The 17,944-nt window shown below is 37.5% G+C and overlaps 1 protein-coding gene across 1 annotated transcript; it reads right to left on the bottom strand.

Moving 5' to 3' along the window:
* Positions 1–13,729: 13,729 nt before the first annotated feature.
* Positions 13,730–17,608, bottom strand: tbxta (T-box transcription factor Ta). The gene is made up of 8 exons (XM_007253024.4): positions 17,299–17,608; positions 16,259–16,523; positions 15,708–15,842; positions 15,539–15,600; positions 15,364–15,425; positions 15,080–15,253; positions 14,830–14,953; positions 13,730–14,707 (listed from the first exon to the last, which is right to left on the bottom strand). Exons 1-8 carry the CDS (start codon positions 17,478–17,480, stop codon positions 14,443–14,445), a joined length of 1,269 nt encoding a protein of 422 aa, XP_007253086.2. The 5' UTR covers positions 17,481–17,608; the 3' UTR covers positions 13,730–14,442.
* Positions 17,609–17,944: the final 336 nt, after the last annotated feature.

Genomic DNA, 17,944 nt, shown 5'->3' with positions numbered 1-17,944 from the left:
TTGGTGTACATCAATCTTAAATATGTAAATGTTTAAAAAATGATTAGCTGTTTTTTTTATTTATTTACATTTATACATCTAATTATGCTGTGAAGTCATGGTACTTAAATTATGGACAATATTTCTCCCGAATTCCAAATAAAAATATTTTCATTTAGAGCATTTATTTGCAGAAAATGAGAAATGGCTGAAATAACCTCAAATAATGCATAGAAAACAAGTTAATACTCAAGTTTTAAGAGTTCAGAAATCAATATCAATATCTTACGCACTGCTTTTGGATAACGTTATGCCACTCCTGGTGCAAAAATAAAATATATATATCTATATATAGGTCACTTAAAAATGATGAGTTTCTTCTCTTACCAAATTGAAAACCTCTAAAATATAATCAAGAGGAAGATGGATGACCACAAGCCAACAAACCAAACTGAACCGCTTTAATTTTTACACCAGGAGTGTGTAAAATCATAATGTTGAATCAACGTTATATTTTTCATTGCCAATGCATTGAAACAACATTGATCCCTGACAACGGAATTTATTTATTTGTTTATTTGTTCACACTGTGTTTATATTGACATGTATTCTGTGTTATGGTTTAACAGTATATGTATGGTTTGTATTAAACTTTACTTACAATAAATATGTATATCTTTTGATATTTTATTTTTATAGCCTGTAATGTGTACTTTCTTAAAGTGTAGAAAGGGACATTTTTTTCTTTCTTTCTTTTTATAATAATCATTTAATAATTATATAATTATTTGTGGGAGACACCATTCACCTAAAGGCATTGTTACTGTACATTCAATGTCCCAACTATTCAAAACCTTTATATAAATTCAGTTAATTCATTTCAACACAAACCAATGCAAACAAATTTTAAGGTTGTTTTTTTCATGATTAACCTTGATGAATGTTTATTAAATGTTCTTTGCTATCATTATGTCCACAAGAGGGAGGCATTGGGGTTTTCTTTAGTCAAATTTGAAGCTTCTCAGCGGACAGGTTTGGCAAGATTCATTAAAAGTGTTGTGACAGATTTAATAGGCTCTTCTTTACCTCTGTGTGTTTATATTGGGTTTGCTTAGTATTCTGAACGTTTTTTTTTTGTGGTGGTAGTGTGGACAGTTGTTGAAAATCATTGAACCTGACATTTTAAGATTTTGTACAACATTTGCATTTTGTTATCAAGAGGGAAAAACATTGGCAGCGCAAAGTTCACATGTTGCCAGTTATGCTGTGATTTTTATCAGACACAAGGCTGAAGCTGTGATTCCACACAGAGGTCTGATGAGACACTTAGCAGCGCTGCTAATGGTCCAGAGCAGAGTAGGCAGTTTGTTTACAGCTCTTTTTTTCAACATCGTGCAACTGTCTACAGCTAACTTGGCAGGTCTTGTCAAGATGGTGAGAGTGTCAGTTACCAGCTTACTGGTGGCTGTCACAGACATTAGCTTGTTGCAGCTAGTATGTTTTTCTTGTATGTGAAATGGCACTTGTTTCCTAAACACTTTGCCTCATCTTCCAGGCAGTTCCACAGTTTGTTAGATAATGTCTGAGTTCCAGCACTCCCACTAACTTATTCAGCACAGTACTTAAAGTCAGTATCATATTTTTCACTTTATAGGCACACTTAAAATCCTTTAATTTTCCCCAAAAAGTCAGTGTGCCTTAAAACCGGTGTGTCTTATGTATGAATTTTACCAGTCAGGTTGTAAGGAGCAGTAAAGGCACTCTGCTGAAGTACAGCTTCATACAGGAGTTTCAGAAATGTTTCTCCAGCACCGAGGCTGGACCAGTATTAGCATTAGTTGCTAACTGTGCTAAGCGCTAGCTCTTTCACCATTCAGAGGTGACTATTATCGGCCTGTAGCCTGCTGCTAACTCCGGCTGGCACTGCTGAAGCAACATTAGCATTAGCCGCTAACTACACTAAGCGCTAGCTCTTTCGCCATTCAGGGGTGAGTATATCAGACTGTAGTCTGAACTGGTTCTAAACTAATTCTGAAATATTTTGAATAAAAATTGATGGTTAGAAGGCAAGTCAGAAAGTCAAGGTATTGCTTGATGTCCGTTTTGTTTTTGGGTCTTTTTTACTGATGTATTGATTGCAGATTGCATATTTTTATTTCAGTATACATCATTTTTTATGATATTACAAAAAACAAAGTTGTTTTTCCAGATAATTTTATTTTATATTTTATATTGGTTGATGCCCAAGGTTATAAGTACAATTCTGTGATGCAGCTTTAAAAGAGGAATCCAGTGTGAAATGGACTTGTTTTGTAATAAAACATGATAACTAGTGAAATAGCCCATCTCCATTCAGCCCCATGTGTTTGCTACATTGTATATATTTGGTCCGCTTATTTTTGTTTTCACACTGCAGTTTAGAGAGCGCACCAAAGACCTTTGTGTGATAGTCCTACATCCTTTCATTCATCACTTACATATTGATGCGGTTTCCTTAACTTGACGCTGATTGGTTTAAGAAGGACATACATCTGACGTTGGCGTGTTGACATTTCAGCAGGTGGTTCATTCGGTGGAAAGCCTTTCCAGGATAAGGATAAAATGAATGAACAGATTAATTTCGTCTCCGTAAATGTGCTGTATTTCAGAATGCTGGGGGTGAACGGGGGTGGGCTATTTGACATATGTTCATACTCGTAATTATGTGTTATTACAGACCAATTAAATTTTACACTGAATCCCTCCTTAAAATAAGAAAAGTCCACAGAGATTTTAATGCAACTTATGTTGCCTTTAAGACAACACATTTTACAGGGATGTCTATACATTTTTCAGCAAGAGAATTTGTGGATAATTTTGAATAAAACAGGAAACTGACCCATAATGTTTCAATTTCAATACATTCTCATTTTTGCTTTTTTTATTCATCATTACATCCACTTCAAACTGTTTACTTAGGATTATGATATAGTATTTATACTTTCCCTATATCATCGGTTACCAGTATTGTGTTTTACCACCCTCAATATTAATAATAATTAAAAATCTATTTGAAAAAAAAAAATACATTTTGTATCCTACATGATCCTTCCTATTCTACCTCATGAACACAATCACAATCAGGCATACGAAATATGAAACTCCACAGCATCATGAGGTCAGAATTCAATATTCCAGAACTGGTTCTCTGATGGACTCTGATGATGTGATCTGTGATTGGTCAGGGCGTGGTGGGCATGGTCAGAGAGGGGCTGGTTGTTTCAGGACTGAGCTGGCTGAACAGGGGTGAAGGTTCGGGCCAGCGAGCCGGTCTTCTCAGCTGAGAGCAATGTCTCACCCAGGTATGAGAATTTCTTCATTAACGAAGGCACACAGACATCAGAGGGTGAGGTGGGTGTGTGTGCTGGGGGCTGGTGGGGGGAGCAGGACTGTGGGCAAACACACTGCGCTTCAATGACGGGCCGGACCAGACTTGACGACTTGTTTTTGGCAGCAGGGTTCCATAAATCACCCACGAGGCCTTGCTCTGTGACTCACTGTTATGAGCCAAGTGTTTATCCAGTGCCAGGGTCCCACATACAGCCAGACTGCAGAGATACCACTGCCAGGAAATAGGCACCAGTTATGGGAAGATATGGAATCAGCGTTAAGAACACTGGAGTGACCTAGTCATCAGTCCCACAGAATCATACAGAAAAAAGTGATCATTCTGAAAAACTGATCATTAATAAATATGTACTGCATTACATCACTCTTATCTCAGAATGTTTTTAAATCATACAATGAGATAAGCATGTTCTAATTTGTTTTCTAATTAGGGTTCAAGCACCGAAGGTGCGTAGAACCCTATTGTTTTTGCTAAGATTTTTCTTATTATTATTATTATTATTCTTTTTCTCCTGAAAAAACAGTTGTGCAGCCTAAACCGTAAGTCAAAGAGAAATGAAACTTGGTAGGTAGATGTAGGATCAGTGCATCTCGGTGGACAACAAAAATGGCACCGATTGGTCAAGTGGTGGCGCTATAAACAAGGAAATTCATTTTTCACAATTTTCTCAATAACTCAAAAACCATAAGACCTACATTCAAAATTCTTTTTTTGGTGGATTCCTTGGGTCAATACCTACAACTTTCCAATTTGGACCATGCACTTCCGTCTATATAGATTTTTTGCTAATTTGCATAATATGCAAAACATACTTTTGCGAACTTGTCCTAGGAATTTTGATCAATCCTGGCATGTTTGGTATCAAAACACTCGTGAGAGCATGGCCTTCAATATTCATTAAGAAAAAGTTGAAATTTGTAAACAATATGGCCACCATATGCAAATTAGTCCTTCCGGATATATGCCCCATTCACTTCAAGAGGTAAATTTGGAGCACTGTTTCTCAGCAACCGTGCAACCTAGCAAGTTGAAACTTTGCATGCAGAATCTATCATACAGCCTCTAAAGGATGTTCAAAGGGCAACTTAATCAATCAACATGGCTGAACACCATCAGCCAATCAGCATTCAGCAGACATTTTGGCAGGCTGAATGTTGCCCAATCTGGATGATATTTGGCAGTTATGTTCAGGTGGAGACACTGTAGTGACCTGCAAAGTGCTGAAACAATCCCCCCACTGGGGGGCGCTGTTCCAAAAAAACGAGTATATGTCAATCATGCTGTACTATTTTGACATCTAATTGTTTTTGCCATATTTAGTACAGTGGCTCTGACAAATTTCTCAATACAACTATGTTTAAAAAGTGCTTTGTTCATTCATAATTGCTAATTGTTTGAAAATAGCTATATTGAAACTACTCTCTGGATATTTGGCCTATCACCTCCATTTCAGTCTTGCTGCACACTGTAGAGTCTCTAGGTAAATGTTCATTAAAAACATTTGTGAAAATTTCACATACAATACTCTCCAGGCATCAAGCAATCTGTGCGTCCTTGGAATTTCTAACCTAAATTGCTGTAACTCTGCAGTATTTGCTGTAATCTCACAATGTTAAAGACCTCTGTACAATATCACTCTGATGAAGCGCCATTTAATACAGAACTAGATTAAGAATAACTTGACATTACATGTCATATCAGAACATTCACTCCTTTGTGCCTCTTCTCAACATTAATAACAGGTGAAAGACTTTTGATCATTTCTAAATGTGACAGAACGTCTCCAATTGTGTTAGACCTTCTTACACATCACCATCCTATGCTCTAGTAGGCACCATTGTGCTAGTTGGTGCTTGATGAAGCGCCATTTAATTCAGAACTAGATTTATAATAACTTCGTAATTACATGTCATATCAGAACATTCACTCCTTTGTGTTAATTCAAACTTGTTTGGTCAAACATTTCAGCTTGTTCTGCAAAGGTTCAAAGGTCAATCTGAATACGACTTTGTGAACATTCTGGTTGAAGCCACCTGATCAATACCAATAACATGTAGACACCTTTTGACTAGTTCTAACTCACTTAATGAATATCCTACAAAGTTCACTAGATTTACATGTGAATTTAAGCACTGATCAGGTTGAAAGGCCTCTGCTCAACATTAATAACAGGTGAAAAACTTGATAATTTCTAAATGTGACAGGGCATCTCCAATCATATTAGACCTTCTTACACATCACCATTCAATGCTCCAGTAGGCACCATTGTGCAAGTTGGTGCTTGAACCCGATGATTGCCGCTTGCGGCTATATTTTAATTTAATTTTTTTCCTCAATTTACACTGCCAATTACCCAACCCAATTATGAGGACTTCACCTATCATCAGTAATGCCTTTATACCAGGAGGGTGAAAACTAGCACATGCCTCCTCTGATACATGTGAAGTCAGCTACTGCCTCTTTTCGAACTGCAGCTGATGTAGCATTGCTGAGTAGCATCACAGCACGCTCGAAGGAAAGTGCAGCGACTCAGTTCCGATACATCAGCTCACAGACACCTTGTGCTAATCGACATCACCCCTTTGCAGTGATGTGGGAAGTGAGTGCCATATACCCACCCAGAGAGAGCAAGACCAGTTGTGCTCTCTCAGGGCTCCGGTAGCCGATGGCAAGCTACATGAACAGGATTCGAACCAGCAATCTCCTGATCATAGTGGCAGTGCTTAGCCTGCTGGACCACTCAGAGCCCTAAACTTTTACTTTTAAGCAATACAAAATATTATTTCCAGCTACGCAGACTGCACTTCTATTACCCTAAATCAGAAAAGGTTTAGAAAAAGGTTGGGAGGGGGAAATTATGGGGAATTCGAAGAATTAGAAATTACATTCACAAATGCCACTTAAAACTTAAAAAGCCTTATGTTAACCATGTCTAGAAGAGCAGCATCAATGCAACATGTCTGCACACTTCTTTGAAGGCAGCATTAATGCAGAAAAGTACACTAAATAAATCTTCATAAAAACATTTTTCTTGAAACTTGAAACTTTTTTTCCCCTTTCTCATGGAGGTCCATGCAACAAGGCGATCCAAAATCACATGCTGCACACATTACAAAGGCTTGGCGACAGAATACAAGGGTACTGGTACTAAACTGGCCTGCCTGCAGTCCATCCTGACCTGCACCCAAAAGAAAACGAGAGAAGAGTTTTGAACCCAAAAGACAATGGAGGTTCTATACTGTTGGACACCTTAAGACTTATTTTCGGGAAGAATAGGGCAAAATAAAACCTGAAACACTCTGTTCCAAAAACGCTTAAATGTTGTGAGAAGTGGTGAGAATGCTTTACTGCCCCAGTCTGGAATGTGCCGCAGGACTGAAATGCTGGAATGGAATTAAAAAAACAAAAAAATTGACTAGACAAAAGATGAAATTGCTTGGGTTCATACTGTCTGTAATTACTGAAAAATGTCAATGTACTGTATTGCATTCTCTATACTGTCCTAACATTTACTGATTTTCTAATGTGACAAAGATTTATTTGGGGGTATTTTGTTGGGGTTGTTTTATGATATTAGTTAACTGAGCAGAAATGGCATAGCTTAATTTTAATCTTGCCTCATAATTCAAAATATTAAGTGACATTCAAAAAAAAAAAAATCTACACACAGCATAACATATCATTTTGAAATTTATCTGTGCTATAGAGAAAATTAGTTACACCCAAAAGCATAATATGGAAGGAATGGCAACAACATTTTTAAGTGTACTTTTTGAGGATTATAGTCAACCCCATAGAAAGAGGTTCTTCAATGGTTTCATAGTAAATACAATGATAAATGTTTTATTTCTGTGATGGAAAACCATTTGTATGGTTAAAGAACCCTTTTCAATTCACTCGACCAAAATATTCTTTGTAACAAAGCCTTTTTTGACGATATGTTAAATTGCTTTTGAAAGGTTCCATAAATAAGATAGTTACTTAATGATCCCAGAGGGAAATTCAGGGGATCCCTATAGAATCATTGCTATAAGTAAAGTACCCTTTAACAATTCTTTTTTTTTTTTTTTTTTTAAGAATATGCTGTTCAGTAGCATTATCGCTAAGAATGAATTTACTGATGCTGAAAGCAGGTTATTTAAAGGTCTTTTCCCAGTGTGGGCTCCAGCCTGGCCTCTCTCTTCACCCATGTGTCGAGCACACTCTCCAAAGTGTGTTTAGAACACACACTTCTAGGGGAGGAGAAGAGGGACAGACCAATAAAGCAAATCCTTAACGAGGATCAACAAAGTCAGCAGGTCTCTGTGAGTTTGGGTGTTTTCTTTGCATCTTTTAAAATCGCGTTGGGTGGACTTACAATCCTGCTGTTTGTTTCTTAGCAATGGTTCCTTTCACAAAGAAATCAGTACTAAAGAGACAGTAGTCTCAACATCTGTCTTTTCAATTTAATGCCGAGAAGGTGGGGAGATATTAAAATGACTTAAATCAGAATAATTAGTATTACTTGGAACTGGATGGGATAAAAACAATATATGGATTTGTTTCTTAATTCACTAAATTGGAAGCTCTGAGTTTGACTCCTACCTCACCGTTTGTGTGGTCAGAGACTTGTGTGACCATAACTGACCATAACCCTCCAGGGGTGCCTTCCTCTGTATCCTTTATCTCAGCAGGCTCAGCGTACGAGGCCTGAAAAAGGAAACCATGAATATGTGTTAGGCCTTTAGTTAAACATCCTCAACTCTGCAGTCAAGTGGAACAGTAAACTAAAAACACACCAAGTTAGCAGCAATATTACAGCAATGTTCAATTATTTTTTAAAGGTTTCAGACAGATTAAACTGTAACATTACAGACATAAATGTTTTAAATCATTCTGAAAATGTGTGACCTACTAATAGTTTGCATTACAATGCTTTAGTACATTTATCACACAACTTTTCTATTGAGACAAAAACATTAAAGCATTATGAAAACATCGGAAGTAACTTTCCCAATACATAAAATACATAAAAGTGAATACAAAACATTATACATTACACACTAATACATCTTACATATTACATTAACATAATGATCACTCACACATAGACAATAGAAAAAAAAATAATACATCAAGCTTTTTTTAAGCATAGAATAGACTAAAAACTTTTATTACCTTTTTTTAAATATGCCTACTAAATGTAAAAAAATAGTTTTTTACCCAAGAAAACAGGAAAAAAGTTTTTTTGAAAAATTATCTAGAAAGGTCAGGTCAGGTCAGGTCAGGTTAGTTGAGTTTAACGCCACATCAGCTCGTCAGCTATTTCGTGGCAGGATAGGTAACGTCTATTCACAAGGTTCTATGATCTCGTCCTCAGAAGAGGACTCGTAGGTCGGTAACAGTACAGACACATTCACTCACACCTAAGGGGCAATTTCAACCAAGTTCCAATTAGCCTGAACGTGCCGTCTTTGGACTGTGGGGGGAAACCGGAGAACCCGGAGGAAACCCACGCAGACACAGGGAGAACGTGCAAACTCCGCACAGAAAGACTTGGGTCGCCCCAGCCGGGAATCGAACCCAGGCCGTCTTGCTGTGAGGCGGAGGTGCTACCCACTGCGCCACCGTGCCGCCCCAAAAATTATCTAGAAACAATGACAGGTTGAACGTTTAAGAACAATTGTTGCATTTGTAATATTTAAGATGTTCAGAAAACTTATGTAACCATCTACTAACAAACTTCTTGCTGGGAAAGAATTAAAATTGCAATAAAAATGTTTTATAGAGGCAAATTTAACATTAATTTGAGATAAACATGAGTGTGAGCACTTAAAAATAGTTAAACCCTCAATAAGACATTGTATTAAGTACACTGATATGCCAGATGTCATGGGACAGGAAATAGTATTGTGTCCTATTACATAAATGTGCACTCAGGAGAAAGATAAAATTGTTATATTAAAATGAGTCATGTGAGGCATTGCTGCATGAACTGTATAATGAAAATGTTCTACCTGCTGTATGAATGCAGCCTTTATTTAGTTGGTCCATTGTGGATGTACAAGTAGATTTTGAATTAAGACCCTGTTTCAGAAAGTATCCTCTATTCAGCTTTAGTCTTTTAATTAATGGTTGACATGTAGCTCCAGGATTTTTTATTTTTGTTTTATTAAATCAAATTTTCAGGTGTGTCAGTACCAGCAGAACAACCCCAAAGTATGATAGCTCGACCAGCATGCTTTACACCTTTAGTTTGCAAGGTGTTCTTTTTGTGAAAAGCATTTCCTATTTTTTTCTGAAAATATTTTTTTCTAAATGTGGATAAAATGTTCAGTTTGAACAGAAGTCCACAACTTATTTTCAATACACACATGGCTTTAGAAGGTAAAGCATATTTTAGTTTGTTTTAGTTTCATGAAAACAGGTATGGTTGGCCTGCAGTTTCTTAGCTGAGTATTCTTGGTCTTTCAGATCTCATTCTGACTTCCACAATTGCCCTGAATTCCGTAACAGTATGCACTGTAGAATTATCAAACTAAAACATTTCCCTATGTTCTTATCTTATCATTTTATTTTATTTAAGATCTTTCTAAGGATCTAAGGATATTTTCATGCCTCATTTGCTAAACAAGATGTGAGATATTGTCAAAAAAAAAATATATATATATATATTTTTATATATATTGTTTTTTTATTGTTATGAAAGTAAACAATTTGCTAAAAAAATATGTTTTATGTTTGATTTGATGTAGTGTCGAAGTGATAAAGTGTCACTTTTTACTAAATGACAAAGGGAGCATAAATTCTGCTGCGTTACAATGCTGTAATACAATAACTAGCACACATATCAGACAGAAACACAAGGTTTTAAACAATACTGCATTCAGTGGGAGTGAGAACAGAGATATTTAGAGAGGCTAACTTTCATGAGGCACTCTTTGCTCAGCACACACACAGAGGTTAGGCCTGCCAGCTGGCTGTCATATTGCTCCTTCTGTACTGTTTGCCTGTGGCCCTGTAACCCAGTGGGCTTCATTTGCACCGTGGTGTGGACCCCTCAATCACAGCTCAATCTACAGGCCTGTCACACCACCCCACACACACACACACACACACACACACACTGCTGGATTTCATGCATTCATGAATACACAGTATACACAGTACACAACATTACAGAGTTAAAGTTATCTATATTGGCAACTATTACCCATTGAAATAAACATCGTACCAGTATTTATAATAAACATGCTGGTGTTTTAATAGGAAGGTTAGAAATAGAATCGATTCTATGTCAAACACTCATTAGGATGCAATGAGTGTCACAATGCTCATTGCTACATTACACCCCGTCAAAAAGTGATGTAAAGGTGTCAAGTAAATTACTGGTGTATTCCTATCTTGTTGGTGGAAAACACAGGGGCACCGTTGACTGATTCGAACCTTGACAACAGTCAGCAGTCAGATGTCCATACCTATCTTGGCCTTGCAGGTGTGCCACGGGCTCGGTGTACGTACACCCAGCTCATTACACACACCAAAGGACACGCTGCAGCACAAACCAACAAATTTTTACATCAACAATATACAGAATACACAATAAAATTAGCTGTTTCTGTAAATTACCTGCACCTTCATAGCATGAACAAAGGTCAGAAAGGTCAGTTTCTACACCTAAGTAGTGCTCATAATGAAACTCTCATAAGTGCTCTCATTTTGTGGTTTAAAATAATGTAGTAATAATGTACTTGTTATCCATTGTACAGGAAATATATGAAATGGTGTGTATAGGTTAAACAGAAGTACAGTAGATAGGCATGAGCTGTTACATCCCATTCAATCTTAATGTAAAAAAGTTGCATGTTTGTGAAGTTTTTTGCATCCAACCAAAAAGCTGCATTCAACCCTACATCACATAATTAGATTAAATAATCTGGGGTTGGAACAGTGATTATTGATCTCATCAACAATTTATCAAATAATTTATCAAAGCTCAATATTTGTCAGGTGTTACCCCACTCCCCCCATATGAGACAGAGTTAGAAACAGTCATTAGATTCCAGGTGCAGAAGGTAAAGCCCCAGCTTTGAACTTGTGCGCCAGTTAATTATCTCTTTAGTGCTATTTATTCAGGCACGTTTGGGGTTATTCCACTTTTATTTTCATCACCTTTTTGCTTTTGAATGGCAGAGTCTGAAGTGTGTAGGCCTGGTGTCACAGTGAGCTGCAGATTCTAACGAAACATCGTGAGAGGTAGAGAAAGCCCCTCACACACGCAGAGGTCCAGGTTCAGTGCCATCTCCACACTACTTGCCATGCCACTATTACACAACTCACAAAGCCTAGATTTCACTTAGCAGAACTGTGCTGCTGCAGTGCTGCTACTGAGCTCTGATGCTGGATTTAAAGACACTTCCCCACACACACACACACACACACACACACACACACACACACACACACACACACACACACACACACACACACACACACACACACACAGACTAACAACAGAGTAGAGTGCACTGCATTCTTAATCATTAATAAACTTTTCCAAAAGAGTCGCTGGACACCAGCTAAAGGTCTGTCCTTCTCTCATGATGGAAATCTAAGAAAAAAATCAAGCTAAATTGAATATAAAGTGCCAATTGCTTGATTTTTTTCAAACTTTTGATATTTAACACATCAAGATCTGGGGTTATGGGGTTTAGCTAATGTCAGAGTGACCAAACTGGGCTGAAAAACTTTTATCCCTTGTGAAACAATTTGTGTATTTAAATATAATAATAGTGTACTTTTACCAGCTTAATCTGTATTTCAGTATACTTTAAAAGGTATACTTTAATTGGCTGTGCTAATTTTGTACTGGTGATGTACTTAAGGGAACCTCTGGAGGATCCTGCAGAAAGAAGTTCTTGACACTCCAGAGACTCCAGCAGCTTCTAAATGATCATAAGATCATTCTTCCACCCCATATTGCAGGTTTTGACTTAATAATATAGAATAATATATTTAAATACGTTTCTCTTTAACAAAGATCACTGGTAAAACTATCTAACAAAGCTGTCTGAGACTGACAACAGCTGTCTAAAAAGGCACAAGGAATAAAACAAGGAAAGACTTTTTTGGAAAAAACAAAAAACAAAACTAAATGCTTATTTTACTTTAATTCCCACGTAATAGTTTGGAATATGGGGCTGCTATGGTATCCCATTTGGTTGTTCAGTGGTTGCTCTGGTAGCTCATGTATTTGTTTGGGTGTTACTAGTATACCATCCTTACCATCCTAACCTTTAAAGGGACAGATACACAAATGTGGGAAAGCATTTCAGCTTTCAAGTCTTTTATGCACAAACCATAGATCAGATCAAAATGTTATAAGCCTAAACCATTCAATCAAATTTTTAAAAATTCCATACACAGAAGAAATAGATAATAAATTAGATAATAATAAAACATATCTTGTTAAAAGCTGTTTTCTTGTCTTTCAATAAAAATACCCCGAATATTCCACCTTAATTATGATAATACATAAGTGGGTACTTATGTATTATCATAATTAAGGTGGAATATTCAGGGTATATTTTGGTTCATGTTAGCTGGCAAAAACACGGGACTTAGATCAACATGTACAATTTGCATTTTAGTTTCCCATGTGCAAATTAAGACTTTATAAGTAAGGTACTAACGACTCTTATTATGTTTGGACTCTAAATCACTTTACATTCAAAAGATGATGTACACTTTCAAGTACACTTTACAAATACAATACACATGTACACTTTACAAATACAATCTGACTGCAGTAATATCTAGTTAATTGCAGCCTTTTGACATCAGCTGAGTGGATTTGTAAAATTTGTTGAAGCCTTATACCACCTGAAACATGAACAGAATTCTTTCAGACATTGCCAGTAATTTTGATTCCAAAAGCACAAGAATACATGCTCAAACAGTCAGTCAATATCCAAAATAAAGCCAACCATTTTCAGGTTACAAATCAGTCTAAAAGAATATGGACATCCAACTTATCTTCTGGATATTTATAGACATATATCTATATTAACAGAGTATTCCTGAGAGGCTGTACACTAGATACTAGAATATTGCTGTATTCATTTCAGCCACAAGACCATTAGGAAGGTCAGAAACTCATGTTTGCCCACTGCAACTATTCCCAAAAGTACTGGCTATAGCTTTGTCACTCGAGAGAATGCAGTTCCACTGGCATTAGAGCTTAGTGAAGTTATATTCATGTACGGTTGCTGCAGATTGTCCCTATGGAGGAAATACAGCTTGTGTCAGCAATGGGCACTGGATATTTTTGAACATGTTGTACAGTGTTGTAACTGTAAAAGGCAAGAAACAGTACGAGAGCGGTTTGACAAAAAAAAGAAACTTTAATTTATTATTAACATGATATAAATAAAACTCACAATGAGTCAAACAAATACAAATAGGTATGTACATGGCACTTGGTGTGGGAAAGTTCATTCCATACCATACATACTGTAGAGCATACAAGGCACTTTTTGAAGCACAGCAAGGTTCTGTAGATTGTTCATTTATACTTCATATAACCAACAATCGGAATGAATGTTAATTTAAATTTATTTACACACATTTACATTCAGTGAACGACAACATTATCTTTGGTCTTATTAATCTTTAAGTTAACTTTTAAGCTCAACTATTGGCCCCATTAGACAGTTTTGGTGTCTGACAGTAACAGGTCTGTAATTTCTAAGAAAGGAGAGCAAATACAATGCTAAATGATTGTCTTTATGTCATGTATTTGCTCTGTCTCTCAAAAATGACAAGCAATTATACTCTGCGCCAAAATAAGACTATGCATAAGCCTTCTGGCTGTCAGTCTTTTCCCTTGGAAAAGCAGGAACATTGTCTATATTCCTACTTTGCTGGTGTAAAGCATTAGACTAATCAGTCCAAGTCCAGTCCAAGTTGACCACCCTTAGAGAATTATAATGCCTCTTCGGGCATTATTTTGTGGATCTGATCAATCACACATGGATTTGTGTAACAGCAGGAGGAAGTCTTTTAATCAAGCTGAAGAACCCTGGCAGTAGATCTGGTTAGTAGCTCTGTGCCACAGGTGTCCAGGAAGCTGTGAGTCTGGCAATGGAGCTCTCAAACTGGGCTTCACCCATGCCAACCTCACTCAGGCCTGGGTCATACATGGATGATGGGGAAGACACGGGCAGAGAGGAGGTGAGGCCCGAGTAGGACACTGAGGAACCTCGTAGGAACTGTGAGGTCAGGCCCCCGGCAATAGAACCTGATGCCGATCCGGAGGGGGTGAGGGTGGTTCCAGCAACGGACCAGAGGCTGGGGTACTGGCTGTAAACACAAACAAAAACAATTAAAGGTTAATATGTTGATTAAAAGTACATTGGTGTAATTGGTAAAAAAAAATACAATTAAATATAACAAAATATGTAAATGTAAGTGTATTAACTGACCTAGTGTTGGAGGTGGTGTTGGTAGTGTGAGCAAGAGTGCCCATTCCACTAGAATTAGGAATCTGAAGAGCCGACCAGCTATCATGGGAAGAAAGTGTTCCTGAGGAATTGTCCATGTAATTGTCTAAAATCAAACAAAAGCAAGAATTATTAGTCACATGATTACTAGTTTTTGTATAGCTGATAATAGAGCTATTTGTTGTAGTTATAACAAAAAAGAATAGAAACAGTTAATAAGTTTAGTGCTTACTGCTAGTAGTGCTGCGATGGGGGTAATGGCTTGGATAGGGGCTCGCTCTGTGGCCTCTCAAGCTGGAGTAGCGCTCACAGTACGAACTGGAGGAGTGACCAGGGGCCCCGCTGAACTGAGGAGGGCTGCTGCTGGGGCAGATTGGACCATTACTAGGCAGGAACCATCCACCAACTAAAGAGAAAAGAGGGAGAACCATTAGAATGATTTAAATATTTAACTGAACATCAACATAGCACAAGCAAAGAAGGATGCATTGACCAAATGAATATAATAATACTTACGCTGTGAGTATCCAGACTGTTGATTGTCACTGGTGTGTTCTTGGGCTTCCTTATGATCACTCCTGAGAAGACAAAAACATCACATTGTTATAAATCATTTGAATTTAATTAGAATTTAATTTAGTATACTGAAATAGCATGCAATATACATATAGGTATATATGTTTGTTCTTACCGTTCTTTGGCATCCAGGAAGGCCTTTGCAAAAGGGTTGTGCTTGATTTTTAAGGCTGTGATCTAAAAGAAGAAACATTTGACTGTTATTAAAATAAAGATATGATTTTTTTTCTTTTTTAAAGTGTATCCCAGAACACATCAGACTGAATGGTTGAATTGACACATACCTCTTCATTTTGGTAGGCTGTGACTGCAATGAATTGAGTCTCGGGGAAAGACTGGCTGCTGATCATTTTCTGAATGCCGCCAACCTTTACAATGTGGATCCTGGGCTCATACTTGTGCAGAGAGTTCAACATAATCTGAAGAAAGGCAAAAGAAAATAAATAAATAACAGTGTTAATAACAGTGAATAAGTGAGAACTTTAATTTTTAGAAATCTAAAAATTAGGCTTGATTCATGATGAACATGATTTTAATGCACAGCACATAAACACTATTACTATTCTACCAACAGTAACTGCTATATTAATTAGCTATTCATGTGAAGAAACAATTTAGTCTTTTTGATCTAAATATTTTAGAATTGAGTTAAAGAGGTTTGATAATAAAGTTGATACACTTTAGTTAATTATTTAACTTTATATGTATGCAATATAATAAAATCAATATAACTGCTGTACATTATGTTATCTCCACGTTATACTTGGATTCTAAACTATTTTAATGCTTCAGTAGCTTTTCAGTTTTTCAGCCATGAAATGAGAGAAATCCTCACCTGTCCTCCGCCGTTGAGTTTGTTGGAGAGTTTGACTTTGCTGAAGGAGACGGGGGCCTTCATCCAGTGCGCCCCGAAGTTGGGGGAGTCCGGGTGGATGTACACGCAGCTCGGGCTCTGGGGCTCCGGCTTGCCGCCCGGAACCCACTCTCCGTTCACGTACTTCCAGCGGTTGTTATCTGCGGCCACGAAGTCCAGGAGCACGGAGTACATGGCGTTCGGGTCCAGGCCGCTGACACTGGCCCTCAACACAGGGAACATCCGTCTGTAATGGAGAGGTACAGAATAACACGGTTAGATATTAGAAAAACTGGAACTTTCTAGAACAACTAAACGCGTTAAATGTACGCTAGCGCAGCTGTGACAGAACTACCGCAGAAAGTTTACCAGCTAACCAATCACTGCTCCTTTGGTGAAGAAATAGCTAAAGCTGGCTAAAAAAAACATTTTTTTTATAGTTTAAGAAATGGAGAACAAGTCATTTTTATTTCTATTGAAATAGTGTCTTAGCGTGTACGGCCAAAAATAAGACAGTCTAAAAAAAAGAGTCCCTACATACAATACAATATTATTATGCTGTTAATACACTTATTTTACCTAGGTTACACAATATTACTAACAGAAAAAGCAAAGCTTAGAGATGTAATTATTAAACGCCTACTTCTGATAAAAATATTTACCAAAAAAAAAAGACTATAAGCTACACCGTTTACCAGTTTAACCAAAGACTGTCTAGCTAAGCTAACTAGCTATGTTACCTATTACATTTCGTTTCATTATATAAAATTTGTTTTAGTTAGTCCTTTAAGAGTGAATGACAGGTCAGTGGAATTGTAGGCCTAAACTCTAAAAACAACTTTTTAAAAATAACATAATTCAATTTCAAAAACAGACTCAAAAACAAGGGTATTTAACCGCTAACCTTACTGATTGAAGATTGTAGCTACAGGTTAAATAGCGAGTATAGTAAATTTAATAAACTCCTGCGGTATTTTTTTCTCTAGTTAGCTGAGGTTAACTGATTGGGCCTGGGTGCTCACCGGCCGGTCTTGGTGACGATCATCTCGTTGGTGAGCTCTTTAAATTTGCTCCACAGCTCGGAGTCCTCAAGCCCCAGTTTAATGTCCCGCTCCGACGCGTCGCCCTTCTCGCTGCCCTTCTGAAACTCGCTCTCCACGGCGCTGAGGAGATGGTCCAGACGCTCGTCAGTGCTGGAGCTCATACTTCCACTAAGTGTGTGTCTGGTCTCGGGGAGAAAATCCGATAGGTAGCTGAAGTGCTGGTCCTGAATCAGAGTCCGATAGTCGCTCTGAATTGACCGCTAGCTGCGTTCTGCTCGGTTCAGGCCTCAGCGGCGCTTTTAAAAGCCGGCGCCGAGCGCGTGCTGCTGCGGGGGGCGGAGCCTAGAAAAGGAGACCACGCCCCCACGGAGCTAATGGCCCATCATGTAGCTACTAGTGCAGAAACTGAGCTCGTCATGCTGGGCTAAGATTCAGTAGCAGAGATTTAGGCCTGCTATTGAAGTATATTTAAAATCAGATAGCTAGTTGTGTATAAGACTTTCATAAAAAATTACATTATTATATAATTTATTATAGACTATATCGCAAACAATGAATTGTCACTGTCTAAAGAAAATACATGTCATCAATTTTTTAAAGTATCTGTTTTTTTGGTAATTTTTAG

This window comes from Astyanax mexicanus, chromosome 3 (assembly GCF_023375975.1).
Source record: "Astyanax mexicanus isolate ESR-SI-001 chromosome 3, AstMex3_surface, whole genome shotgun sequence".
In the NCBI taxonomy this organism is placed as follows: domain Eukaryota; kingdom Metazoa; phylum Chordata; class Actinopteri; order Characiformes; family Acestrorhamphidae; genus Astyanax; species Astyanax mexicanus.
Note: the sequence above shows the minus strand (reverse complement) of the source record. Positions and strands in the feature narration are given on the sequence as shown.

Bases quoted from the DNA above. Each gene is read 5' to 3' on its own strand.
- tbxta (XM_007253024.4), bottom strand. From the start codon at position 17,480: ATGAGCTCCAGCACTGACGAGCGTCTGGACCATCTCCTCAGCGCCGTG. The intron at 15,843-16,258 runs GTGAGGATTTCT...GCCTTTCTTCAG, and splicing joins AACTCAACGGCGGAGGACAG to ATTATGTTGAACTCTCTGCA. The intron at 15,254-15,363 runs GTAAGTATTATT...TTTTCTCTTTAG, and splicing joins ACAGTCTGGATACTCACAGC to TTGGTGGATGGTTCCTGCCT.